Below are 27,117 nucleotides of genomic sequence, written 5' to 3'. Positions count from 1 at the left end.
TGTTTGTGGTATACCCGATACGATTTCCCCCGTTTCAATGAATAAAAATGCTGAGTCTTGACCAATTTGTTAAATCTGGGGTTCGACTGTACATATTTTCTATGATGTTGATTGATCAAACAAAAATAAATCCTTGCATTTAAAAATCAGGAGAACATGATTTTATTCAACCTTTCTTTTCATTAATTTAAAGAGTGAAGGAAAGCATTCTCTCTCACATTGGTACAATATTTTTAAACATAGGTATTTCTGTTAATATCTTCCACCACTTATCGACGTGTGCTGGAAGATCTGGATGCAACTTACACTGAAGCAGAGTGCTCCACATGACCAAATCGGCGAGAGAAAGGGCGTTTCCTAATAAGTAGGAACTTTTTGCTAAATGTGAGTTCAGTGTCTTCAGCGCTGAATTACGTTCTTTGTTTGATCCATGAATCAGCATAGTATGAGCCACTTCCAACCAATAGTCAATTTGGAAAGCTTCCGCCGGATCGCTGTCATATCCAGACGATAGGAGCCTTGATAAATACCTGATATGAAACAAGAAAATGAAAGCAAATAACACTCTCTCTCTCGACCCAGTCACTACAAAAGAAAAGTGCAAGTTCGGATGTGATGTTTTCCCAGATCAATTACATTCACAATACACTTGTGTGATGGTTGTGTACAAAATTTCACATTTCTCATCTGTACCAAATTGATAGAAAAGTATTTTATGAAATAACAGTTAAATCTATTCCGTTTCTGGGGAGACCCTGATCTCCCGCTGTGGTCTTGTAACATCAAGTTACGTTGATTGGTTGCATTTCTCACTCATTTGCATACGCACATTAGTACCAATTTTTCTTTCTCATAGTAGTAAAATACAGACGAATACTGATATAGCGAAAATCTTGTTTTAATGAACACGTTTCTAATCCCCCAGATAAGTTTACATAGGAACAATGCAAAAAAACTGGAATTCCTTTATAACAGTGATTTCTCCTGTCTCTTGGGAGTTTGTTATAACAGGATTTGACTATCATATTTTATACTCCCACCTTGAGTTTATATTACTGGAGAGAATATGGAGATGCTGCAGTAACATCAATTACAAGGATGTCACATGACGTTTAATAACACAGTTCATACCACGGTAATTTCCCAATGGAAATGTTCAGTTCAATCTCTAAATACAGGGTGATTATAATTAAAGTTCATTTTTGAAAAGGCTGTAAAAAAACCATTGGTCAAAATGACCTGATATTTCACCTGAATATACATGAAGCAATGGGATTTCATCTGGCAAAAGAAAAAATAGTTCAATTGACCGGTAGATAGTGCTGTACTCGTCATAAGATGCAAATTAAAAGATGTGACTGTAAGAAAAATCCTAAAAAAGCAAACAGTGATGGGATCAGGAAAAGTATATGGTAAATTAGCTACTACTCAAGAAATGTTTAATATGTTGTCCACCGTACTCTTCTATGAGCCGAAAGCACACAACAGATCGAAGTGTATCAGGGGTGGTGATGTGAATGTGTTGCGTAATGCGGTTTTTTCAACTCAGCTAAATTCACAATCAGACCACTGTACACAACATTTTTTTAGATGACCCTACAACTAGAAGTCACAAGGGTTCAGGTCAGGTAATGGTGGCAGGCAAACTGTTGGGAACTGGTAACTTCTGTCATTGCCAAAATGGAGATTCAACAGTTGCTTCACTGGTGTTGCAATATGCAAAGGAGCATCATCGTGCATGAAAATTGTGCTATCCACACTGCTGCAGTGCTGGAATGAGCTGGTTGCACAAAAATAGATTCATACCATGTCCCATTGACAGTACAGGTTACAAGACCCAAAAGACCTATCTCCTCAAAAAATACAACGCCACAACAGACAAAATGCCCAACGAGGTGGCTGATAAAAAGATGCCCATAAAAATATGGATGTCACATATTTCAAAACATGCCAACGTGCGGTGCGCATGTCATGTCTCTTAATTTGCATATTATGACAAGTACAGCGCCATCTATTGGTCTATTTTTGAACTATTTTCCCCTTTTGTCAGACAAAAATGCTATTGCTTCATGTATATTCAGGTGAAATATCAGGTAATTCTGACTAGTGGTTCTTTTTTCACAGCCTTTTCCAAAGCGAGGTTTAATTACAATTACTATAATTACTCTGTATTGCAATTAATTGTCTTTTAAAGGTAGAAAATGATTATTTCTTTCATTGATGCCAGAATTATTTTTTCATCAAATCTGAATTACTTTTTTGTTAATTCTAGAATATCACTGGAAAAATCTTTAAAAAATAAACAGTTCCTTTCTCATTCATCATTTTCTTTCGCACCCACTGTCATTTTCTGCACACGAGGGCTAATTAGACCCCAGGACGTACAATTTATTGCCGTTTACAAGCTGTAGTTTTTTTTCATACTTACTGAGAGGTTAGTGCGCTAACCCCTCAGTGTCGGACTCCCTGTGGTAGCAATCTTTTCTGTGGTTAGGTCGCCACTTCTGTTGTACCCCTTTGTCAGGAAAGTTTTCTGACAAGGACAAACTGGGTATCGGACTCGTGACACCTCTAAACAACATTTGGTACTTTAGGGGAGTATCTTATCAACCTGGGCTATCACGCCCACCCATTACTCACCTCGTTTCTCATTAATAAATAAAACAATAGGGATTGTGCTGACAGTAAACATGTCATATGATCCGGCAACAAATGATGTTTAGGACACCATTCTCAGCACTGCTGAGGCGAAGACACTAGACTTCATTATCCCTTCCGTAATATAAGCTCGATGGCTCCCACTCTCAGATGTTTTTCCATACCATCTGATGGTAGGAAATACTTATGATAATGAACATCAGAGTTCAAACTCGGAACCAGACAGCTCAGAAGCTAGTGAGCTTACCACCAAGTTGTTATACGGCATAGCCCAGCTGGATTTTTCACTTTCTTTAAAGCAATTGTATGAAAAAAAGGCTTTCAATGAGTGCATATAAAAAAAAAGGGCTGCCGCTTGGAATCGGCAAAAATTGTAGATCCCACTTTAATTAACCCTCATGTGCAGAAAATGATCTTCCTCTGACAAAAATGATCGAAATTATATGAAAATATAAACTCACCTTGCGATGTTCACTTCGCCCTCAATTATGCCTTGATGAAGAGGATCCACCATCATCTCTGGATTCTTGCCGGCTTAAATTAAAAATGAAGAAAGAAACTGAATCAGGTGTAATCTAAAGCAAAACTTTGATTAGTTAACTCAAGTAAAAGATATTTATGCAAACATAGGCTGACCAGACTTCTACGAGACTGAACGAGAACATAATTCAGGCTTACTTTAAGACATGATATTGAACCAACTAATATGACTACAAAGGCTGATCAAACCTCATACATGTATATGTTACTGCCAAAGCCTGAAGCGACGGGCCAATTCACGAATCAGCCACGAGTTTCAGCCAAAGTCTGAACTGCAGAAATCATTCAGATTTTGGCCAGCTATTTTGTGAAGTGGCCAGAGATCCCTGGCCAAAGCTTGATGTGCTGATGTAAGACGGCCTGGTAGGAACCAAATCCATTCTTTTTAATTGTCGATGTGGGGATACATGTCTATATATAGATAGCAGCTGTATTGGATTAGTTCCACGCGATGATAAAAATAAAAGTGAAATTTGAGAGAAAAACTATAAAAATAATTATACAGTGTTTTCCCTGCCAAATTTTGTAGAGAAAAAATTATTACTGCATCGTGACTGCGTTTGTCCACATCATAACAAATGTGGACATAATTATCACGAAAAAATGTGCCAACTTGATGATGATCCCGAATCATGTCTTTTGTTATCAGACTTTGGGCAGGGATCACCAGCCAGTTTGTAAAATTGAGTGATTTGGGAAGAGAATTTCCTCTGACTATGATCTAACCAGCCCTGAATTCCTCAGAAATTTTTCAAAAGGATGTTGAACTCTGTTCGTAAGATGTGTTTAGAAAAATTCAAGTAGCAAACCCAGAATTCCCGCATATTCAAGTTTCGTTAGAAGAATACTTTGATTCACATTATGCAAAGCTTTGCTGATATCTAAAAATAATGATGAAACTTTAAAATTATTGTCATCCGCTATATACACATTTGAAAGAAAATTAACAAGAGCGCCCTCTGTACTTTTTGCCTTTCTGAATCCAAACTGATTCTCACTAAAAAAAAAAAAATCAATGCTGTCAAGAAATTTAATTATTTTTCTATGACCTTTGAGAAACAGATAGTAAAAAAAAAAAAAAGTGTATTATTATTAACCAGGGTTAGGTTTTTGACATGAAACCTAAATGAATACTTTTTGATAATGTTTTGAAGACAGGTATAAAACATGATGAAAAACTTACTTTTTTGCCTATTACAATGTTTTATTTTTAAACATTAATTTATTACAATAACTATAATTTAACAGTACCATATAATTATAATTTGCAATTTAAAGTTTTTCAACATATAAAATATAATTTTGTGGTTAATTTATCTAAGCTAATCATTACCTGCATTCAATTTGCCAAGCAGAATAGAGGTGTTTATTCAAAATATGTATGGAAAGGGCATTAAGGTTAGGTTTTTGACTTCAGAAACTAAATCAGTATTAAAACAGTCAAAAACTTATTGTCAACGTTGTCGAATAGTTTTTTAACCTGATAGATATGTTAAATAGCAAAACACTTACGTTTATGTAGATTAAAGGGTTTTATATTTGGAATTATAATTACTGAGAAAAAGTGTATATTTTGATATTTCTGATCTGCCCAAAATTCTATTGCATATAAAACTTCTCATGCAGCATGAGTTTATATAATACATTAATTAAACTCATTTATTTTCACCTAAACATTTCTTAGCTCAGCGTATATAAATTCACAGAGTTTTAAAGAGTATTTTCAACCCAAGCATAGCTGACAGGTCTTGATACCCATAGCACATTTAAATACAGCTTCGATTGGAAAACCATTGTGCATTATAATCGATAGTAAATATACCATATCATAGTACAAAAGAAAGAATAACTAAGTTTGACTAGGGATAAGTTACAGGAGTTTCTTAAGCTTCATGTACAAGCTAGCATTGCCAAATTAAGTGGCATTTTAGTCCTACAATTTAGTATTTTAATCGCTAGATGTATTTCAATGTTATGCACAATAACAGTACCATTTTAAGTATCAGTGATTGTCTAGATAATTTAATAATAACAGAAATGAACATTACATATGTAATAAACATTTTTTAAACACTTATCTGTTATAAAAAGAGTACAGTAGATGATTTATATCAATGCACAGATATAAGCAGTTGAAGAAATTTTGGAATGTCAAGAATCATCTTGAATCAGAGAATGTCAAATCATTCCATAGTTTTCCCTTCAGTGTTTATGATATGCTTTATTCAAATTGTATATTTTATAAGAGAAAAAAAAACCATATATATATATTTTTTGTGCAAAATAATTCTGTATAGAGTAAAAAATTATTTTACAATCATATACAAAGAATAAATATTTAATAACATAGTCACTTTAGACATTATATGCAATTAATGGTGTGTTTCCAATGGGAATTTTTATACTGAAAAGCAATATTTGAGGTTTTTGATGTGACAGTTTAAACTGCGGTTTAAACCGTCAGAAACTGTTATGTGTCAAAAACCTACCAACCCTGTTATTAACATGCTTTTTTGTCCTTTTGCATATTGGGGAAACAATTGCAAGTTTAAGGCACTCTGGAAATTCACCAGTGATAAAACTTGAATGAAAAATAAATAAAACATCACATATATGTGCGATGCATTTCAATGTTATCAAATCAATCCTATCTGGGCCTCAACAATCGCTTTCAGAGTGTTTACTTCGGTTACCATGGCAATTCGTTTCAGACTTGCATACGCATTTACAATGGTTTGCCATTTCTTTAATGCTGCCAGTATTATGTATAATAGTTTATTCCTTTATAATGGCTTTGCCACTTTTTCAATCCTCCCAGTAATTGAAGAAAACCTGGACAGTGCCAAGTATTATAGCTTGACAACATCATAAAAGTGAACTGATTGCATCGTAAATGTTACATAGAGATAGTTGGATACTCACTGTCTTTCCAAATCACGGTCAATGTCAGATCGAACTTCCCATCATTCCTGTAGCCATTCAATCGCTTCACCGGCTCTGGGAGATGCTTCAATGTTGAATGTGTGTAGGTGACTAGCTGCGTTTTGAGACTGCCCTTCAGCAAATAGAGAAACGCCCACACACTATAAGGCGGGTAATCCGGATTGGCTTTTATGACTATTTCCTGGGTCTTGAAGCTGTGATTCTGTAACATAAGTAAGTTATTTGAGACACACTTCTACTTTGATGATGTTGTTGTCATCTAATTGCATCCAAACAGCACAGAATACACAGTGAAATCTTGCTATAATGATACCAGATATAACGATAAATCCCTCGCCTAAAAGCTAACGTTGAACTCTTCTTGACGCAACAATATTCTCCACAGCAATAAATCCTTCTATAGCAATAATTTTTTCTTGGTCTACAGAGTATCATTATATTGAGATTTCACTGTATATATGCATAAATAAAATAATCACAACAATACAAAGTTCCGATAAATGCATATCAAAAGATTGTGATGGATAATTTTTTCTTTTGCTCTGGTTGGTTATCAGCATGCCCCCCACAAGGGTGGGGATGACAGGGCTTTAGCCCTGGGGGATCGGGACGATTATCATTATTATTTTGTTTTTTCACACAATAAATAAACTATAGAGGGGGCTCATGAAAAGTCTGACCTGGGGGTCTGCCAAAGATCTAAGCCTAAGGGCCCTGCTAAAGGATGTGGGAGCCATGGTAATCAGGACGACTGCCAATGGAGATGAAAAAAAACAATCCATGCCTGGTATTGTTTTGGCATTTAATGAAAATTTGGCACATAAATCACAAGAACAAATAGAATCACCATGCTACCACTAAAAGCACTCGAAATTGTACCAATTTGGAAATGCATGCCAATGGTTATATCGATAACTGACCCAGCACCCTCATTTTTTATCTTTGGATGATTGTCATGGGTCTGAAAGAGAAAAGATCATTGCAGGGAAGCAAACTGGTGTGCCACTGCAGCGTTTCATGCACTCCCACATTCTTTTTGTATCCAAATACTGGCAGGCAACAAAATGAAATAAAACATGATGTTAAATTTACATCCAATTTCTCTTTAAAGTCATTATGATTCAAATCTTCACTAAATGTCCAAAGTTTCACAGCTAAATTAATTCAATCTGAATAGTCACAAAACAGAAAACATATGGCTTGCGATTAAATCAGAGATTTCTCACTGACTGTCCGGACTAGTTCCTTTATCTGAGGATGTCACTCTTCGCTATCTAAACAAATGTTTTCAATAGCTGGCTGAAGCGAAGGTTTGATGTAGGAAAGAAAGGAAACTCAACTGCCCTCGCTGGGAATTGAACCCACGTCCTCTCATTTGTGGTGGTATAGGAAGCAGGTTCGATTCCCCATAAGGGTAGTTGAATTTTCTCTCTTTCCTAAATTCATCTTTGCATTAACCAGCTGTTAAAAACCTTCATATGGATAGCGGAGAGTGACATGATCCTCAGATAAATCACTTTCTGGTAGCAGTGGGCCAATTCTCATTAATTTTAATTTAGGGTTGTTTCATAATATCAAATGTATTTAAAAAAAATTACCTCATGAAAAATAATGCCACCAGATGGCGACTTATCTGAGGATGATGTCACTCTCCAGCAATTGTGAGCTTTGGACTGAATTACGTGTGACCGTCCATGTACGGTCCCATTCAGTGTACCGAGCTCCAAGGAAAGATTGAGATGTTCATTGCTTTTGTGGTCTAGTGGTTTAAGGAGCTCACCAGCAAGTGAGGGGACGTGGGTTCAATTCCCAGCAAGGGCAGTTGAATTTTCTGTTTCCTAAATTCGTCTTTGCATCAGCCAGCAGTTAAAAACCTCCACAGTTTTTTTACGCCCATTCAATCTCAATATCTGCCTGTTGACCATGTTATCAGCTGATTTGCTACCTTCAACTCCTCAATATTTGATGATGCATATTGTTCCGGTAATAATTTCTCACAAGTCCTTGAAATAAGCAGAGGAACACTTTGCAGAACATCACAGATTTATTTTACAGAAAACAGCTATTTGCACGACAAACTGAGTTTTTGCACTGAGCATAAAGCAACGGCAACTCTGACCACCCTCTTGTGATCACATCATTTTTTATAGGTACAGTTGAAATTTCGAGGAAAAGAAGATTCTAGAAAACTTCATTTCACAGTTTCCAAATTGGTGGCACCATCAGATGGGCAGAACACCAACTTTCCAGAAGAATCTGGATGTTTTGTGCCATAGCTTTGCATAGTGATTTGATAAATGAGCGATTCGGATTACAAGCACGTTGGCAGAATGGATTATGCTCGTTAACCAGAGTTGCACTGTACATTACACTGCATTTTGCATTTATCACTTTCTTTTCTTTTTTATGGAATTCAGAAAGAGCTAATGGCTTTTTTTTTCTCCCCCAAACCACCGTTTTTGTGTATATCTCTTGTGCTGCCATCAAAAACATTTATTTATGTTAAAACTGTTTGCTTCTCAATTCAGTTACGAGGTAAGAAAAACACATTAAAAAAAAGAAGAAAGTACCATACCACATCACAAGAAAATGTCGCTGCTGGTTTTACATCCATTTCTTTGGATTTTTTTGCAGAAACACCAGCATTGGGTTTGTTCGCTTTTCCTCCTGGAAGTTGAAAATCCCTTTTCAGATGTAACATCTCTGACTTGATATCTTCTAATCTTTTCAGCACGTTTGACAGCCTCGTTTGACTCTCTGCATCTGGTGCATCGACCATCTGCAATTCGAAAAAGATTCAACAAAAAAAAATTTCTTTACAATCAAAGCTACGTCAGCAGATATAATATTCAGACTTAAAATAATTGCAGACATAAATCTTAACATGTTCTCTACCAAAGGATGAGATGCCCCCAAAACCCATGCTTCCCACCGCCAGGTTAAAAATAAAGATCACATGCAAAATTTTGGAATCTGAAAAATCCATCAATTTCCGGGAGGAGAGGGTACTCCCAACCCTTCTCAAAATTTGTGGCGTGGTGGTAAGATGCTCGTCTACCACCTTGAAGGTTGCTGTCATGGTCCTAGGTTCAAACCTGACAGAGGATATAGATAAGATACTTTCCCTAATGAGCTTTAGGTGACCACAGATAGACAGTGCCCTCATTTCCAACCCATCTCGTTAATGGCAGTAAATTGCAGAGCTGGTGTTTGGTGTGATAGGGTATAGCCCCAGAGCATAATATAATCATCGTGGATGCTATCAGTGATGGATAATCTTGGGTATATATAAACTTTCAAAAGCAGTTGCACATTTTATTTTTTGAAGACGTTTGATCGGAGAAAATAAAAAGAAAAGGCTGCTGAGACGGGAAAAGCTTCCATGTTGTCACATATCACGTGGAGTGCAATCAATCCCTTTCTGTTGCTTGTGTTTGTCGCATGGTTATTAATAGAATACAATTACACACAGAGATGTCAGAAAACACGACCATCCCCGGATAAATGCCAAGTAAGCAATGCCGCATTGCTGCCAGTGTGTTTAAATGCGGTCACCAAGGCATTTCTTGATGGCTACTAGTGACATCTTCAACAGAGTAGGTAGGTTCGGTGGAATAAGTCTGCCCTCTAAAGGTGTTTTCCCCCAACGGTGACTGTAGTTATTGATGTCACAACATTGTGAAAGCTCAAGGAAAATCTAAAAAAATTTTGATCTAAAAGAAATCGAAAAATATTTTTTTTCTTCATGATCTAATTTTCTGCTAAAATCCGGAGAAGTTTTTAACGAATCCAGACAGTCAGAGGAAGGGCAACAAATCTGGAGAGTTGGCAGCATGGTCCCCATAAGGGTGGGGCTGACAGGGATCTAGCCCTGGGGCCCAGGATAAATACCATTTTTTTTTCATGCTATAAATTCACTATAGAAGGACTGTGAAAAGTCAGGCTTTGGGGCCCACCAAAGATCCCAGTATAGCGGCCCTTCCTCAGGATGTGGAACCATGGTTAGCAGGTCTGCATGCCCCCCCCCCCCAATGTTGTGGGGAGGGGCATGCCAGAGCCCAAAACAGTAAACAAGTATGCATGCCCTCCTTCAAGGATGAGGACCAACAGGGCTGCCACCCTGGGGCCCAGGACAATAACTATTATTTTTTTGTTTTTCCCCCATGCCATCAATTCACTATAGAAGGGCCCGTAAAATTCTGGCTTGAGGACCCAACAAAGATCCCAGCCTAGGGGCACTGCCCCAGGATGTGGGGGGAGGGGGACATGCAAGCATATGAGTGATCAAAAGAGTAACAGAGATAAAGGAGTAGTAGTAACGAGGGTGGGGGGTCAAGCAGGCTTTCACACAGGGAGACAAATTCGAGGAATGAGTGGTCAAGAAAATCAGACTGGTATAAGGGAAAGGCAGCAAAACCATAAATGCACCTCTGGGTCTTGTTGTTGTGCTCGTCATCATTGAAGTTTATTGAATGATAGGCTGAAACCATGTTTTTATTTTGCATCCTTTGCTCATGATTCTTTCAATTTTTTCATGGACGAGCATTCTTCACAGTCAGACAGAAAAAAATACTTCAGCTTTCCACAGAAGTTGGTGTGATACCTACAAAAAATAAATTAGTTTCTTGCCCGAAATGTGCCTGTAGCATGGTTTCTAACAGTAATTTGTCTGTGAATCTCGGGCCAATACTTTCTTCGATAGTTACAGGGGCCCTCCTTGAGATATTCTAGCATGCCAAAAAATAATAATATTTGTCAACTTTGTTTTATGTCGGTCATCCTGATTTTCACAATATTGAAGATGTTTGGCAAGTAAAAAAAAGTCTATGTGGCCAAGGGGCAAAAACATTAGTAAAATCTGAAACTACCAGATTTGACGCAACCCAGTTTGCGGAATCTTAGCTCTTTTTTTGTAGTTTTCCATTTTTTAAAATTTAACATCTTTAGTGTAATAAATTTCTGGCAATGTGTCACCACTTTTTCTCTTCAGCAAGAAAAAACGTCCGAAAGCATCTCTCCGTTTTACTCTTGGCGGCTTCTCATCATGCTTTTGGACATTTTTTTCGCTAAAGAAGAAAAAACTTCACCAAAAGGGATTATACTATAGCTGTCCCAAAAACAGTTAAGCCAGCCTTGTTTGAAAACAAAAAAAAACGGGATGTTTCCATACCTGGCTAAACCGAGTTTTCCTAGGAAAAGGTTTTTTTGCACTGCTCGAACCGAATTAGATCATTTTGCGCCGGCAGAATTGCATAATCACGCACGCTAAAGCGTGATCAATCACAAACCAAATGAAAAATATACTCAACAAACCACATGCCTCCTTTGCAGGTCTCTCCACGTCTCCGCTGGTATACAAACATTTGAGCCGGTACATGTTATCGGGCAACTCGACCTGATTCTTCTGGTCGTAAAGCGGCTTCATGCGATACATGACGGAAGGTCCGTTCTCAAATGCCATCGCCGTCGTCTGCGAAATCGAAAACAGAGTAGCGATGAGATCACCTCAAACCACAGAAATAACGACGAGTTTTGCTTCTGTGAGAATCAATCGTGACGTCTTGGACCACTTTGAAAGGTCAATAGTGAGATTTCTCGTTGAAGTTTCAGTGACCATATGACTCGTACTGTACGGGATTTACCGTACTTCCACATTTTTGCTCTGCCCACTTTTCATACATGCACATAATTTCAAATCAAATACGCAATAGGCTTTCTAGATATTATGCCGGGGTGAACAGGAAAAACACAAAGTGTAATTTCTCGCCACTGGGAATCGAACCTAGTACCTCCTGCATACCGGACAAGAGCACTGACTATTGAACCACAGAGAGACGATCCCTTCTTTTCTTAAAACACGCACAGTAGTTTCTCGGTTGAGCATTACAGTCGCTTTCAGCCAAGCAAAAAAATCATCATCCATTTGTACTTCTGCTGTCTGGATGCCGTTAGCTGAAGTTGACTTAATCTCTACTCAGCAAGTCATAGGCTATTGTGAGTGTTTTAAAGGAAGCGCAATTGTCTCTCCGTGATAGAATGGCTAGTGCACCTGTTGGACGAGTGGTAGTGCAAGGTCCTGGGATCGGTGAAGTGAAATGGTGCTTTTTTTTCCCTGTGGGCATCTTTTATTACGCTCAGCCTACACATTGATTTCATAATTATATCTCTCAGCCGAGTAAAAAAAACATCATCCACATGTCATTATTATATGTTGGGCAGGGGTGGCCACATGTCCTCGTTTTCCGCTATTTTTCACGCTCTCCCAAAAAAGGCTTTCAGGACGCCTGTTTGTTCTGATGTTTGCTTGCGCAATGAGATATCTTTTCGATATTTTTCCAATTTTTTTAGCAACGTCAGATATTATGCTAGGAATTTGTTATTTTACTATCATATTTTGCCACATTAATACAGTAAAACCTCTCTCAACGGATACCTCTCAGATGCGGTCGCCCCTCTTTTGTGGCCAAATAATAATTTCCCCCGTCTAATGAAAGTATAACAGCTGGTGACGTTTTACTGTGCTAACGAAACCAGACATGGCTTCCCTTTTGCTTCGATATGGGATATAAGCCCGTTATCTCACGTAATCGGCCGTATTCACCGACAGTTTAATTGCAATCGCAGGTTAAATGATTAGAGATTAAAACAGATTGGTTTAATTCGGGATCTGTGTTCGTCAATCTCTAATCCTTTCACCGGCGATTGCAGTTAAACTCTGTTGGTGAATACGGCTGTATATTGTTAGTATATCGGACCGGCCCGATATGCTAACGATATAGTGTGCTATTGGGGAGAGGGGGTGAACTGTTCATAGAAGTATAGAAGTTATAATACCAGACTTTTTTACACGTGCAATTTTACACTGTAATGTGCACGAAATGAGAGTTTCGAAAATGTTCTGATTACGATTAGTTGATGTTCAGTTTTAAACAACAATTTCCGGGATTTGTCCTGATTTTGCCGGGTCACCCTATGCTGGAATTATTTTCTGTAAAACACTTTTTATCACTCTACTGCAAATCGCGCAGTAGCAACTAACTAGTCACCGCTGTGGTGGTCGAGTAGTCATTGTGACGGACTGACACGGGTTCAAACCCCAGCATCGCTACAGTGATAGGGGTCAGCTGAAGTTGGATTTCTGCGGTTCCCTACTTCAAGTCTCAAATGCGGGCCGACCTACCCGCTAAAAAGTCTCGCCACAGAGAGCAACAGCTTAAAACGATACAATTATTTACTCATCACACTTCAGTCATAGTTAGAACAATTGATGTCAGCACTACCGATACGGTTTCAGCCCCCGGGGTCCTGGACATGGCCCCCACAAAGCAGGGGCTAGCAGGGCTCTAGCCCTGGGGTCCGGGACAGTTCTAATCATTTTTTGCTTTTTACGCTACGCTATAAATTAACTACAGAAGGGGCCCCTGAAAAGTCTGACCGAGGGGCCCCGCAAAATATCCTAGTTTAGAGGCCGCGCTCCAGGATGTGGGGGCCCTGGCCCTAGACGATTTTCATAGTTTTTTATTTTTTCACACTATAAACTCACTATTGAGATGCCCACGAAGAATCTAACCGAAGGCCCGCCAAAGATGCCAGTCTGGGGGAAGTGAGGGTTCTATTCCTTATTTTCTTTCAAGCCGAGCACAACTATCCGATCTATCGCCGCAAGCAATTTCCTACCGAATGAGTTGTGACAAAAGTGTGTGTGTGTACCTAAGAGTCCGAGTGCGTACTCAGAGTGTTGTACCTTAATTTTTAGTGCTGTCATCTATTTTTCAAACCGGGAGTGAAGTGTTATAATTCAATATTTCAATATGTGTACCATTGTAGGCCTGGTGCTTTCTGTGGCGAAACTTTTTAGCGGGGGGGGGGCGACTTGCATTCGTGCCTCGAATTTGAAAACTACAAAAAACAAGCTGCGTTGGAAAACCCACCCCCAGGGAGTGTTTCTGTTACTACTACTAAACTACACATGTAACTCGTCCATATTCCTCTGCGGAGCCTCTAACGAATTGGTACATGTTGGAATGTGCGTGTAGTGAAACCTGACGCGAAGTTTATTTCTGTGTAATGCTGCCATCTGCCACCAGTTTTTCTAACTATGAGTGAAGGGCAATGATTGAATAATTAATCGTTGCGGGCCTGTTGCTCGCTGTGGTGAGACTTTTTAATGGAGAGATCGGCTCGCATCTGCGCCTCGAAGTTGGGAACCGCAGGAAACAAACTCCAGCCAACCATCACTATAGCGACGGTGGGGTTCGAACCCGGATCCTCGCGATGCGAGTCCGTCATTATGACCACTCGACCACCACAGCGGGGGTTTCTGTTGCTGTATATGAGGGGCTGTCCGTTCCCCCCACTGCATCAGAGTCCCTACGCTGTGATCTTTGGTCGGTCCCAGGCCAGAAACTTTACGGGCCCCTTCGATAGTGAATTTATAAAGCGAGAAAACAAAAGAATAGCCAGTGTCAGACATTGCTGCAGATATTTTCGCGACCGCTGCTTTGGTCGAGTGGTCATGGTGACGGACTTGCATCGCGAGGACCTGAATTCGAACCCTACCGGTGCCACAGTGGTGATTTTCTGTGGTTCCGAACTTAAAGGCGGGCCGATATCCCCCACATTAAATAGTTTTCCCGCAGTCCCCTAACAGGTCTACAAGTATTCAATCATTATGCTTCACTCTTGGTTCAATAGATGGCATTGCTACACATAACAAGCATTACACAGAAACAAATGTCACGTCAGGTTCACTACATGGGCATTCAAATTCCACCATTTACCAACTCGTTAGAAGTTCAGCAGAGGAATGTAGACGAAGTGCATATGTGGTTTAGTAGTAGTCGTAGTTGTTTTCGTGCAAATCGTGTGTAGCAAATTGCAATTACATTAAATTTTCCGTACTACAAAATGGTGTGATGGGGATCTTAGCTTATGTTTAGATACGTCAGCTATGCAAAAAAACAATTGCAGCAATAAACATCTATACTTGAACCAGGCTCGTCGGATACCGCCTGAGTTGTCCGAGCTCGCTTACGTTGCCTACATGGTGATGCCTGAAGTTCCTTGGCCGCAAATTACTCACGAACAGTTGGGACATATTTCCTTTATTATCACGGAAGCGAATCAGAGAGAGACCAATGTAACGCCAAGATATACTAGAGAACCACACGACAGATCATGGGAAACTTGTTGGACAGAGACCACGGAAACCTACTCGTAGACCAAATGATGTTTAGAGTTGTCGCGAGTTTGATACCCGGTTCGTCCTTGTCAGAAAAAATTCCTCACACAGGGGTACAACAGAAACGGTGACATGACCACAGAAAAAATTGCCACCGCAGGGATTCCCATATCGAGGGGTTAGCGCACCAACCCCTCAATGGGTATTAAAAAAAACAAGCCTGCCGTTCGAAATCGGCAATAAATTGTAGGTCCCCGTGTAACTAGCCCTGGTGAGCAGAAAATGACAATGGTGCGACAAAAATGATCAAATTAAATACAGAGATCACCGGTACCTAATAAATAAAAAGTATATTGCAGGGAGACCACGAATATACATTAAACTAGGAAAATCAGTTGGAACTAGTTGAAAGTCAATCCAAAAGTTTATTATTGGAAGGCCACGGAAACCTAAGCGTGGATTACACTTTGCAATCATCATTCAAGGATGAACAAAACATTACCTTTAAACGTACTTCCTTCCAGTCTGAAGAGCTTGGACAACTTTTTTTCTTGAGAAATTGCTTTTTCTGGATGTTATTAACTAATATATGGAAAGAAAAGTGATTTGTCTACTCCGGGAATGGAACACGAGTCCCCTTGCATACCGGGCAAGTGTGCTAACCAATACACCAGAGACACACTTTCAATTCCTTATAGCACTTGAATAGCGCATTCCTTACAACGCATTAGTTACGTGAAGCGCTGAGAGGAGACAGCAGCCTCCCTTAATCACAACAATTTTCGCCCCAGTCGGTGTTTTTGTTTCGGCATAACATCCAGAAAAATTCAATTTCTCAGAATATTTCGGGCCGAAAACATACCATCTCTTTACAACTTTCTTGTTTGCGGGTATGGACGATTACTTTTGCTCTTATTTACGGGCTTATAGGCAGCCACTTTCATCCCCCGTTCTTAGAAGTGATGGGCTTGCGCAGTCAAGTACGCACTTTGTTAACGCAAGTCTAATAGCGGCTACAATATCACGAAAAGCACGCGTACCTAAACAAAGACCACAAGAGTAAAATATTAGAAGACCACGGAAATCTAATTAAACAAAATCATGGTAGACTGACGATAAAAACAAAATTATGAGATTACGGGAATTCAGTTAAAGAAAGGACAATGGAATCTTGTGTAGAGAACGGGAACGAAATCAAACATGAGTGCCATATTGTGAACAGACCACGGGTACTTAAAAATCACAGAGCTTTATTTGAGTAAGACCATGCGAACCTGATATGACAAAGAAAATTGATCGTAATGTAAAGTGACGACGGATATCAAATCACAGCCAAGCGTGCGATCAAAATTTAAATTTTTTTTAACACGATAGCAATATTGTGGACACCAAACCCAAACATTAAGAAATAAGAGCTGCATATTAGGAAGACCACGGAAACATTGTCAAAAACATACCAACACCTTTCTCGTCATTAATTCAGAGCTCCACCGTCATTCTAGTTTAGGTTTTGAAACTCCACTTGTTTTAATCTGCACGATAGCTTACGTTCTCGTCAGACTCTTATCATAGTTCAAGGGCCTGCAAGACCAGTCGCGGCCCAGGCTCTGTCCCATGAGGGATATCACTCTTTTACCCCGAGGGGTTAATTCAAAGGCCTGGACCACCCCGCCCATACCTGGAAGCAATAGGTTTGCACTAAAGTACCCACTTTCCTAGCGCAATTCGAAAAGCGGCTACTATAGCGCAACATCGACAACTTCAAATCGCTTAGCGCAATTTCATGCGCTCTTTAATACGCCTCTAAATGATACTCTGCCCCGTAACTAGTTTCGAGGTTCGTATCATCATCCATTGCGATTCTCTGTCCCCCCCCCCCCCCCCCACAGCTGCCGAGAATTCAACTTCAGATCAATCAACTTCATTTCGTTACGGATATTACGGTCCTTCACTGTTGAAATAAGTATTAAAAAAACAAGCCTGAGAAATCGGTAATAAGTTGTAGGTCCCGGTATGATTAGCCCTGGTGTGCAGAAAATGACAGTGGTGCGACAAAAATGATCAAATTAAATACAGAGAGATCACCTCTACTTCACCAAACGCTAACTCTGGCCATATCGCTATGTTGCAATTTCCTGCCATTAGTGAGATGGGTTGGAAGTGAATGCGCTGTCTATCGGCGGTCGCCTCGAGTTCGTTAAGGAAAACATCTTATCTATATCCTCCCTTGGGTTCGAACCCGGGACCCTGACAACAACCTTCACGATGGTAGACGAGCATCTTACCACCATGCCACTCGGGCACACAGAGAGATCACCGGTACCTAATAAAAAAAAGTATATTGCAGGGAGACCACGATTACATCAAACTAGGAAAATTAGTTGGAACTAGTTAAAAGTCAATCCAAAGGTTCATTATTGGAAGACCACGGAAACCTAAGCGTGGCTTACAGGCCATTTTATAAGAAATTTAAACTGGTGGGGTACTGGAAAAAAAATGCACTCGAAGCGGAGTAAGCTCCAGGGTGTTCCGTACAAATGGCATGGGAGGCGAAAATTTCAAATTTTAATAAAAATATTAATCAATAAAAATATTAAAGAATAAAAGTATTAACTAATCAAATTATTAATTATTAAACTCATATTAATTAATTACAAATCTCTCCCTCTGTGTTAATGTATAACATGCAAAACAGGGAGGGCGGCGATGTACAAACACGAAAAAAAGCATAGCAAGAAATCTATCAGAAGTTTACAGAACGAGCTGTAATAAAAAATTATGCACAACGGGGATAATGAAACATTGTGATACATTTTGAAACATTCAAAACAATATAAAAAACATATGCGAGGCAGGAAATTATTACAAGTACAAAAGGAAGCAAGACGACATTGTACAGCAGATGCAGAAAAAAGTAACAGCACTGATTGACCAACCCTGAGCTGTGCCCTTTTTTATCTCTAGCTCTTGCTGCTTGAACAAGTATTTCCAGTTTGATTCATACTGGAAGTGCTGCCCTCTAGGTTAGAAATTAAAGACGCCTTAAGCGGTGATAGCAAAATTAGGATTCGAGAAGCAGAAATATTCATTCAGTACTGTTAACTAACTGAATGGCAAGTTCAGTTCGTTTTTCGGAGCATTAGGAAACGTCCAAAACAAAGAACCTAGGATAAAGCAGACGACAGCAGACATTTTCATTCAGTACTGTTCCCTACGAGCACAGCCCACAAGCTGAACGGAATAGCAAGTTCAGTTATTTCTTCAGGGCACAAGGAGACGCCCAAAACAAAGAACCTATCGTCATTTTGATATTTAGAAATTCGTCTGCAAGTTCACGAATTCATCGCTAGATGACTGCTCATACAGGTCGTGCATCAAGGCCGTAGCGTGCCTTCTAGTGGCCCCGGGCAGACATTTTCTTGTGGACCCATTGAAATAGAAAAAATTATGCAAAATAAGTGTACATTTTTTTGTCAGCCCCCCCCCCCCATTCGACTCCGTGTCCTGAAAATTCACCGACAACAGTCAAAGCCTCCTAGATACTACTACCTCCTAGTACTTCTAGGAGGCTTTGCAACAGTTCGACACGAAGCTACCGAGTCCGTGAGCAGGTGAGCGAGCAAGCGAAATAGTGAGGGAGTGAGTGAGCGAGTTACTAAGTGAGTGAGTGAGTTACTAAGTGAGTGGGAGAGTGAAAATTAGTCCCGTATATACGGGACTCAAGCGTACGCAGAAGGAGGAGGATGGTGCATTTCATTGTTTTTTCAGAAATTATTGGGGGGCCTCGAATGGTCTCATCCCCTAGCTTCCGAAGCCTTTGTCCGAGGCCTTCACTCACCGGTTCACGCATTCAGCCCCTCCAATGTCGGCCCTTCACGTCGGCGCCTCCGGTGAGGGAGTGAATAAGTGGGCGATAGGATAAATGAGCAAGCGAATGAGCGAGTTACCGACTGAGGAGGCGAGTGACTGAGTGTGTGGGTGAGCGGGTGAGTGAGTGGGTGAGTGAGCGAGCGAGTGACCGACTGGGAAGACGAGTGACTCAGTTCGTGGGTTAGTGAGGGGTGAGCGAGAGAATGCATAAGTGAACGAGTGAGTGAGCCCATGAGTGAGTGAGTGAGTGAGTGAGCGGGCAAGTGAGCTAGCGACTGAGTGGGCGAGTGAGTGAGTGGGTGGGCGAGTGGGTGAGTGAGTGAGTGGGTGGACGAGTGGGTGAGTGAGTGAGTGGGCGGGTGAGCAAGTCACTCACTCGCCCACTCAGTCGCTAGCTCACTTACCCACACACTCACTCACTCATTCGCACACCCACTCACTCGCTCACTCATTCGCACACCCACTCACTCACTCACTCATTCGCACACCCATTCGCCCACTCACCCGTTCACACGCTTACTTACCCACTCGCTCGCTTACTCTCACACTCACTCACTATTTCACTCGCTCACGAACTCAGTAGCTCGCTCAATTAATCCCTCACCCACCCGCTCATGGACTCAATAGCTCGCTCACCCACACACTCGTTCCGTCACTCATATTTTACTCGCTCACGGACTCCTAGATCGCCGATCACTCCCTCACTCAATAGTCCACTCTCTCGTTCGCTCACTCTTCCACTCGCCCACTCACTCACCTGCTCACGGATTCAGTAGATCGATTGCCCACTCATTCACCCACTCCCCCATTCACTCGTCCGCTCATGCGCACCCTCGCTCACCCACTCACGGACTCGCTTTCCCACTCATTCACCCACAAACTCCGTTCACTCGTCACTTATTCAGTCACTCGCCCACTCACTCACTAAGTCACTCGCCCACTCACTCACTAAGTCACTCGCCCACTCACTCACTCAATCGTTCGCCCACTCACTCATGGACTCGCAGTAGCTCCCTCACCGTTCCCTCACTCAATATTTCGCTCGCTCACTCGCTCACGGACTCAGTAGCTTCGTGACGAACTGTTGTCAGTGAATTTTCCGTAAATCATTCGGCTCAGGGTAGTGCTCCGGTTGGCCCAGACTAGTTACGGCCCAGGGTGTCATAAATGTCTAATATTAAATCAAACTTCTTCACAGCCATTGAACCCGGGTTTTAATTTTCATCAACAGGCAGTAGCAGCAGCGGCATTTTGATTTCATTCAATTACTGAGGGGCGCTCCACCTGTGGCGGCCACCCCCACAACCCCATTTTCTCTTATTTTCGCTTATTTTAAAATAATAAACGGAAAAAAAAAGCAAATGTGATTCATCAAGTACCCCCAGAAAACTTCTCCATGAGGGTTCCCCCGGCTGGAGCCCTGTTGCACCCAGAAAAATTTTCATTTGTATTCATTTCACCATCGTATAAATTACAGGGCTCCCAATCGAGGACCCGGGACCCGATTCGCAAATTTTAGCGGCACCCAGACTGGATTTATCTCGGTCTTCCACTGTTGCAAATTTTACAGAGTAAAACAACAAAAGAACAATGCGATTCATCCAAGGCCCCCAAAATGAAACCGGTCAACTACCGCACGGGGCCCTAGACCTGATAGCTTGCCGGACATCCCCTCTGTGAGGGCCACGAAAAATTTTGTATTCAATTTACCAACAAATAAATTCCAGGGCCCCCAATCAATTGCAAATCACTGCAAATAATTTGTTGTATTTAACAAATATAAGTAAAAAAAATCAACTTTTCACCAATGCCTAAAACGTAGTAGAAGCCCAATACACTTCTCTAAGCTTATGTTAATGTCTTAACATATAAAGACTCACTAGATAGCACTGCGAACAGTTCGTTGTCTGTAACAAATATAAGTAAACAAATCAACTTTTTACCACAGCCTATAATGTAGTAAAAGCCCAGTACACTTCTCTTAGCTTATGATTTCTTATAATACAAAGACTCGTTAAGATGTCACTGCAAACAGTTGTTGTCTGTAACAAATATACGTAAACAAGCTCAAACTTGTACCAATGCCTAAAAAGTAGTAAAGACTAATATTATTCTATGCATGATCAGCATGATCTATGATCATGTCATAGTATTTCGCAAATTCACTAGATGTCGCTGCGAAATGCATACAAATACCAGTGCACAAACTTATTTCTCACCTGCCATCAATGCTTAAAAAGTGGGCTGATCATATTTGCTCGAGTAAAATACGTAAAATTCTCCTTCGAAATACGGGAAAATACGGGACATAGCCAATAATTGCCAAAAATGATGCCAACAGTGAAAAAAGTCGCAACTTGTACTAAAATCACAGAAAAGTCACTAATCGAAGAAAACGATGAGTCATTTCAAATTGCAGTGAATTAAAAAAAACATTACAGTATCTACTCTATAATATAAAATCACAAACTCGAAAAGGGCCCGTTTCTATGCATCGGAAATAAGTGACAGTTTTATGTTACGGAAGACGGTGACGTTTTTTGAGTGACGAAATCAATTACGTTTTCGTGTTACGAAAATCTGTTTTTCTGTTACGGAAGTCGGTTACGATTTTGGGTCGTTTTCATGTAACTCCTGAACACATTGAGAACTGCTTGACCTGTAGGGTCAAATTTTGTGCGTGTACCCAGATTATACGCAAAAGTAACATCACCAGTGCTCCCAGTGTGTTCGCAGGGTCCGGGTGCCCAGGGCAGATATAATCAATTCACAGGTTTCATTTCGAGTCGAAGATGAATCTCATTGTTTTGCTTTTCATTGCGCATTATGCTGCATTTGCTCATTGTGGTGCATTGCAAATAATGGTGCATTGTTGATAATGCGGTGCACTGCATATTGCGGTGCATCTCGTGCTGTATTGCGAATTGTGGTGCACATCGGGTAGTATGATGCTGTATTGCTTATTGTGGGGCACTATATTACTGATACATACATCACTGATTGTGATGCTTTACGTGATGTAGTGCACTGAGTGTTGTATTACTTATTGTAATGCAGTGCTTATGCTTATTAGTATAAGCATGTCATTAATTGCGTATTATGGTGCTTTGCTTATTACGATACATCGCGTTTTGTGCTGTATTTCTCATTGTGGTGCACTGCATATAATGGTAGTATTGTGCTTTATTGCCAATGATGGTGCATTGCGTGTTCAAAATTCACCGCATATACTATTGTGCATTACTTGCGGTGCATCTCGTGCTGTATTGCGAATTGTGGTGCACATCGGGTAGTATGATGCTGTATTGCTTATTGTGGGGCACTATATTACTGGTACATACATCACTGATTGTGATGCTTTACGTGATGTAGTGCACTGAGTGTTGTATTACTTATTGTAATGCAGTGCTTATGCTTATTAGTATAAGCATGTCATTAATTGCGTATTATGGTGCTTTGCTTATTACGATACATCGCGTTTTGTGCTGTATTTCTCATTGTGGTGCACTGCATATAATGGTAGTATTGTGCTTTATTGCCAATGATGGTGCATTGCGTGTTCAAAATTCACCGCATATACTATTGTGCATTACTTATTGTGTATCGCCTATCGTTCTGTATAACATATGTATTGCTGTGCATCGAGTATTATGCTGTATTCATGATGGCAATGCATTACCTATCGAAATCAGAGTGGGAAACTGGCAATCGAATGACTATTTTGGTGCACTGTAAATATTAGTCAATTGCTCATTTTTATGCATTTCGTATTTCAGTGTATCACGTACCATATTGCTTATAGTAATGCAGTTTTTTTTTTGCGTATATTATGGTGCTTCGCTCATTGCGATACATAGCGTATTGCGGTACATTGCGTTTTATGCTGTATTGCGGTGCATTGCTTATAATGTGTGATTCATCGCGTGCTGTATTGCTTATTATAATGCAGTGCGTATTGCGTATCGTGCTGTATCGCTTACTGTGGTATATTGCTGATTGTAGCGCGTTGCGTAATGCATTATGCATTATAGTGAATCGCGTGCTGTATTTCTCATTGCACTACAATGCTTATTACGTATTGCGGTGCATTGCGTATTGGGCTGTATTGCTTATTGGGGTGTACTGCAAATAATTGTGCATCGCTGATTATAGTGCATCGCTTTTTTATCGTATTTCAGTGGTTATGGTGTATTGTGGTGCTTATTGCGATGTATAGTGATGTATTGCGTATTGGGCTGTACTGCTTATTGTGGGGTGAGTTGCGTATTGTTGGGTTGTAGTGTATCGCGTGCTTTATTGTTTATTATAATGCAGTACGTATTGCGCTTTGTGCTGTATTGGGTATTGTGGTGCATCGCTGATTGTGGTGCATTGCGTATTTAGTACGTTGTGTGCGTATTGCTTATTATAATATCGTGCTTACTGCTTATTACGCCGTATTGCTTATTGTGGTGCACTGCAATATGATGCATTGCATTTTTTATGCATCGCGTGCTGTATTGCTCAATATGGTGCATTGCTGTTTGTGATGCATTGCTGTTTGTGATGCATTGCATTTTTTATGCATCGCGTGCTGTATTGCTCAATATGGTGCATTGCTGTTTGGGGTGCATTGCATTTGTTATGCATCAAGTATTGTAGTGCATCGCGTGCTGTATTGCTTAATAAAATGCAGTGCTTATTGCTATTGTGCTGTATTGCTTATTGTAGTGCACTGCAAATAGTGGTACAATGCTGGTTTTAGTGCATCGCATGCTGTATTGCTTATTATAATGCAGTCGTATTGCGTATTGTGGTGAATTGCTTATTGTGATGCACTGTATATAGTGGTGCATTACTTATTGTGTATCGCCTATCGTTGGGTATAACGTATGTATTGCGGTGCATCGAATATTACGCTGTATTTATGATGGCAGTGCATTACTTATCGAAATCAGAGTGGGAAACTGGAAATTGGCGGGGGGGGGGGGGGGGTGGAAGCCGAAGCCGTCAGATGAAATAAATATTCTTATTCGTAGTTGTAATTATCGCAGTAATGTAATTTCTGAGTTGGGAAGATAATTTTAATCGGTGATTTGAACGAATAAAAGTCAAGTTGGCTTCGTTGAAATTACGTGAAAAACCGGGAAAGCGAGAAAAACAGAAGAAACCACCGGGACTGTTACTTCACTAAAGTAATAAAAGCCGAATACTCGTCTTTCATTTTATGATGTCGTAAAGACTCACTAGATGTCACTTTGTTGTCAATCACAAACATAAGTAAAAAAACATCGACCTTTCACTAATGCTTGAAGTGACCATACGTCCCGTATTTCCTGGATCAGAATCGGCATTTTCTGCTTCCTTTGGGGTCCTGACTTTTTTGCAAAAATCTCTCGGTTGTTCACGTGTTTCCAACGGAGCCAACTTGACTTTTTATTCTTCAAATAAACGATTGAAATTACCTTTAAAACTCAGACATTACATTAGGATAATTACGACTACAAACGAGAAGATTCATCTTACGTATTTGTCATGTTTTGTTTTTTTTAAATTATTCAAATTATTAAAGTACGAGTGAGCAGAGAAACGAATTGAAGTTTAATGGATACACAATAAAAAAGCCGTCCGAACTGAACGAACGCAAAACAACGAATGTAAATAAAACATGTGTTGCCACAAATAAAGCATTAAAGTATATCACGGTTAACAGGTAATTTTTAAATATTCAATATTCCCCCTAAAATTAAACATGCTAACAAATCAAAAAAAAAAGAAAACAACCAATACATAAGCACAGATGCAAGAATACTGAACGGATACAAAAGGAAAAAATATATATATAACGATACACAATGCAACACATCATTTTTCCTTCAATGCACACATACCTATCATTTCTTTCAAATGATTAAGCCTTCCACAAGGAAGTGGCTTAGTGAATAAATCAGCAGCTTGCTCTTGAGTCGAACAGTTATGCACATCTAGCTGTTCTTGCTAGTACAGTTCTCGAATGAACTTGTATCTCACATCAATGTGCTTGGTTCTGAAGTGAAACTCTGGATTTTTTATGAGTCTAATGGCACTCTGGTTGTCGACCTGTAGTAAAGGAACACCACTTGAAATACCAAGTTCTTGAAACAAGTAATGAAGCCATACTATTTCTTTTGCAGCTTGACTCGCCGCCACAAACTCAGCTTCAGTTGTAGATAGAGACAGGCATTTCTGACGCTGACTCTTCCATGTTATTGCGCCACTGCTGCACAAAAACCACCATGCCCGAGGTTGATCTCCTTGACACAGGATCCCCTGCGTAATCTGAATCACTGAATGCTTTTAAAGCACCAGCTTTGGAATCAGATGAGTACAAAATACCCCAATTCACTGTACCCTTTAGGTATTTCAATGTCCTTTTCACAACATTCCAATGACACTCTTGAGGTTTGTCTAATACCCGAGAGAGCATACCAAGCGTGTAAGCTATATCAGGTCGAGTGACCGCAGCTAGAAACATGAGGCTCCCAATAGCCTCTCTATAAGGAAAATCAAGGGCTGGAGCAGCAGACATCTCTGCTGTTAAACAATACTTTTCAATAGGCGTGCCTACCGGATTTGCATCTGTCATATTGAAACGGACTAAGGTTCGTCTGCAATAAGATTCCTGATGGATGAAAATCGATTCATCATCCAAATAATTAATTTGCATACCCAAAAAGTACTTGGCGTTATCTATTACAACTGCAAATTTAGATCTGAGTTGGTCAAGAAATATATTTAGCATTTTCAAGTCCTTGGAAAATATCAGACCATCATCCACATAAAGGATAAGAAAAAATACAAGATATACAGTTACTGGATGTTGTGAAGATATTTATTATTTTAGATGTTAATTTTTTTAAGGAAGGAAAAAACTCATCTCTGCCTCTACCGGGAGTCGAACCCGGGTTCCTCGATTGCCGGACGAGTGCTCTGACCACTAAGCTACGAGGGACCCGGGTTCGACTCCCGGTAGAGGCAGAGCTGAGTTTTTTTCCTTCCTTAAAAAAATTAACATCTAAAATAATAAATATCTTCACAACATCCAGTAACTGTATATCTTGTATTAACAAGTGGAGAGCGACATTCATGTCACAGATAAGAAAAAGGTTTTCTCTGCATTAGCAAACAAGCATGGATCTGAACTTGAAGATTTTAAGCCATGATTTCCTAGAAATTTGCTGAATTTTTCATTCCAGCACCTGGAGGACTGTTTCAGTCCATAGATGCTCTTCATCAATTTGCAGACCTGATTTGATGAACCATTCTCGAAACCTTCTGGCTGGTTCATGTAGATTTCTTCTTTTAGTTCTCCATGAAGAAATGATGTTTTGATGTCAAACTGAGCAACTGTGGGGAATCGGTTAAAGCCGTCCGGATATTATATATATTTTTCCTTGTGGTTGGAAGAGAAGTCAAAGCCGTCTTGAGATGACACTCGGTGTTTTGGTTGAGGTGTCACATGTTGTCGCGTATGTGTATGTCCGTTCCATGCGTATGTAGTGATTTTTGTGATTTGTTTTAGTTTAATAAATAAATTGAATAGATTTTATCATCGTTAATCACTACAACTGGTGACCTATATTGTGAAGAGGACAGGCAACCAAAGGATTTTAGCAAAACAAAATGGCAGATGAAAACGCAACTGGTTCGGCAGAGATCGCCCATGTTTCCGTAAAAGCTCCACCGTTTTGGCGAGCAAATCCGGAGATCTGGTTTAGGCAGATGGAAAGTCAGTTTCTTCTGGCAGGAGTGACAGCCGAGGTGACCAAGTATCATCACATCGTATCTGCCTTGCAACCAGAGGAGCTGTTGTTTGGCCCTCAAACGTCAAAGTTCAGGCTTATGCTGATGACCTTTTGGTAATTGCATCTGCCCCTACTGTCAAGGGATCAGGTGATCTAGCAGAA

General features: G+C 40.1%; 1 protein-coding gene and 1 pseudogene across 1 annotated transcript; both read right to left on the bottom strand.

Moving 5' to 3' along the window:
- Positions 1 to 146: 146 nt before the first annotated feature.
- On the bottom strand, positions 147 to 12,027 carry AIMP2 (aaRS-interacting multifunctional protein 2). The gene is made up of 5 exons (XM_089251574.1): positions 11,462 to 12,027; positions 8,717 to 8,920; positions 6,121 to 6,343; positions 3,120 to 3,192; positions 147 to 530 (listed from the first exon to the last, which is right to left on the bottom strand). The coding sequence occupies exons 1-5, from the start codon at positions 11,600 to 11,602 to the stop codon at positions 215 to 217; spliced, it is 957 nt and encodes a 318-aa protein (XP_089107700.1). The 5' UTR covers positions 11,603 to 12,027; the 3' UTR covers positions 147 to 214.
- Positions 12,028 to 25,370: 13,343 nt separating this feature from the next.
- Positions 25,371 to 25,739, bottom strand: LOC149068070 (uncharacterized; annotated as a pseudogene).
- Between the last annotated feature and the right edge of the window lie 1,378 nt (positions 25,740 to 27,117).

The sequence above is a fragment of the Pholcus phalangioides genome, unplaced genomic scaffold (genome assembly GCF_987345545.1).
Source record: "Pholcus phalangioides strain wild (caught in Gottingen) unplaced genomic scaffold, Ppha-v1.0 ptg000027l_1, whole genome shotgun sequence".
NCBI classification, from domain to species: Eukaryota; Metazoa; Arthropoda; class Arachnida; order Araneae; family Pholcidae; genus Pholcus; species Pholcus phalangioides.
This window is presented reverse-complemented; position numbering and strand designations above follow the sequence as displayed.

Coding starts and splice junctions, on each gene's coding strand:
- AIMP2 (XM_089251574.1), bottom strand. CDS start 11,602: ATGGCATTTGAGAACGGACCTTCCGTCATGTATCGCATGAAGCCGCTT. Junction 6,344..8,716: donor CGACATTTTCTTGTGATGTG/GTATGGTACTTT, acceptor CTTATGTTACAG/AATCACAGCTTCAAGACCCA. Junction 531..3,119: donor GGCGAAGTGAACATCGCAAG/GTGAGTTTATAT, acceptor GTTTCATATCAG/GTATTTATCAAGGCTCCTAT.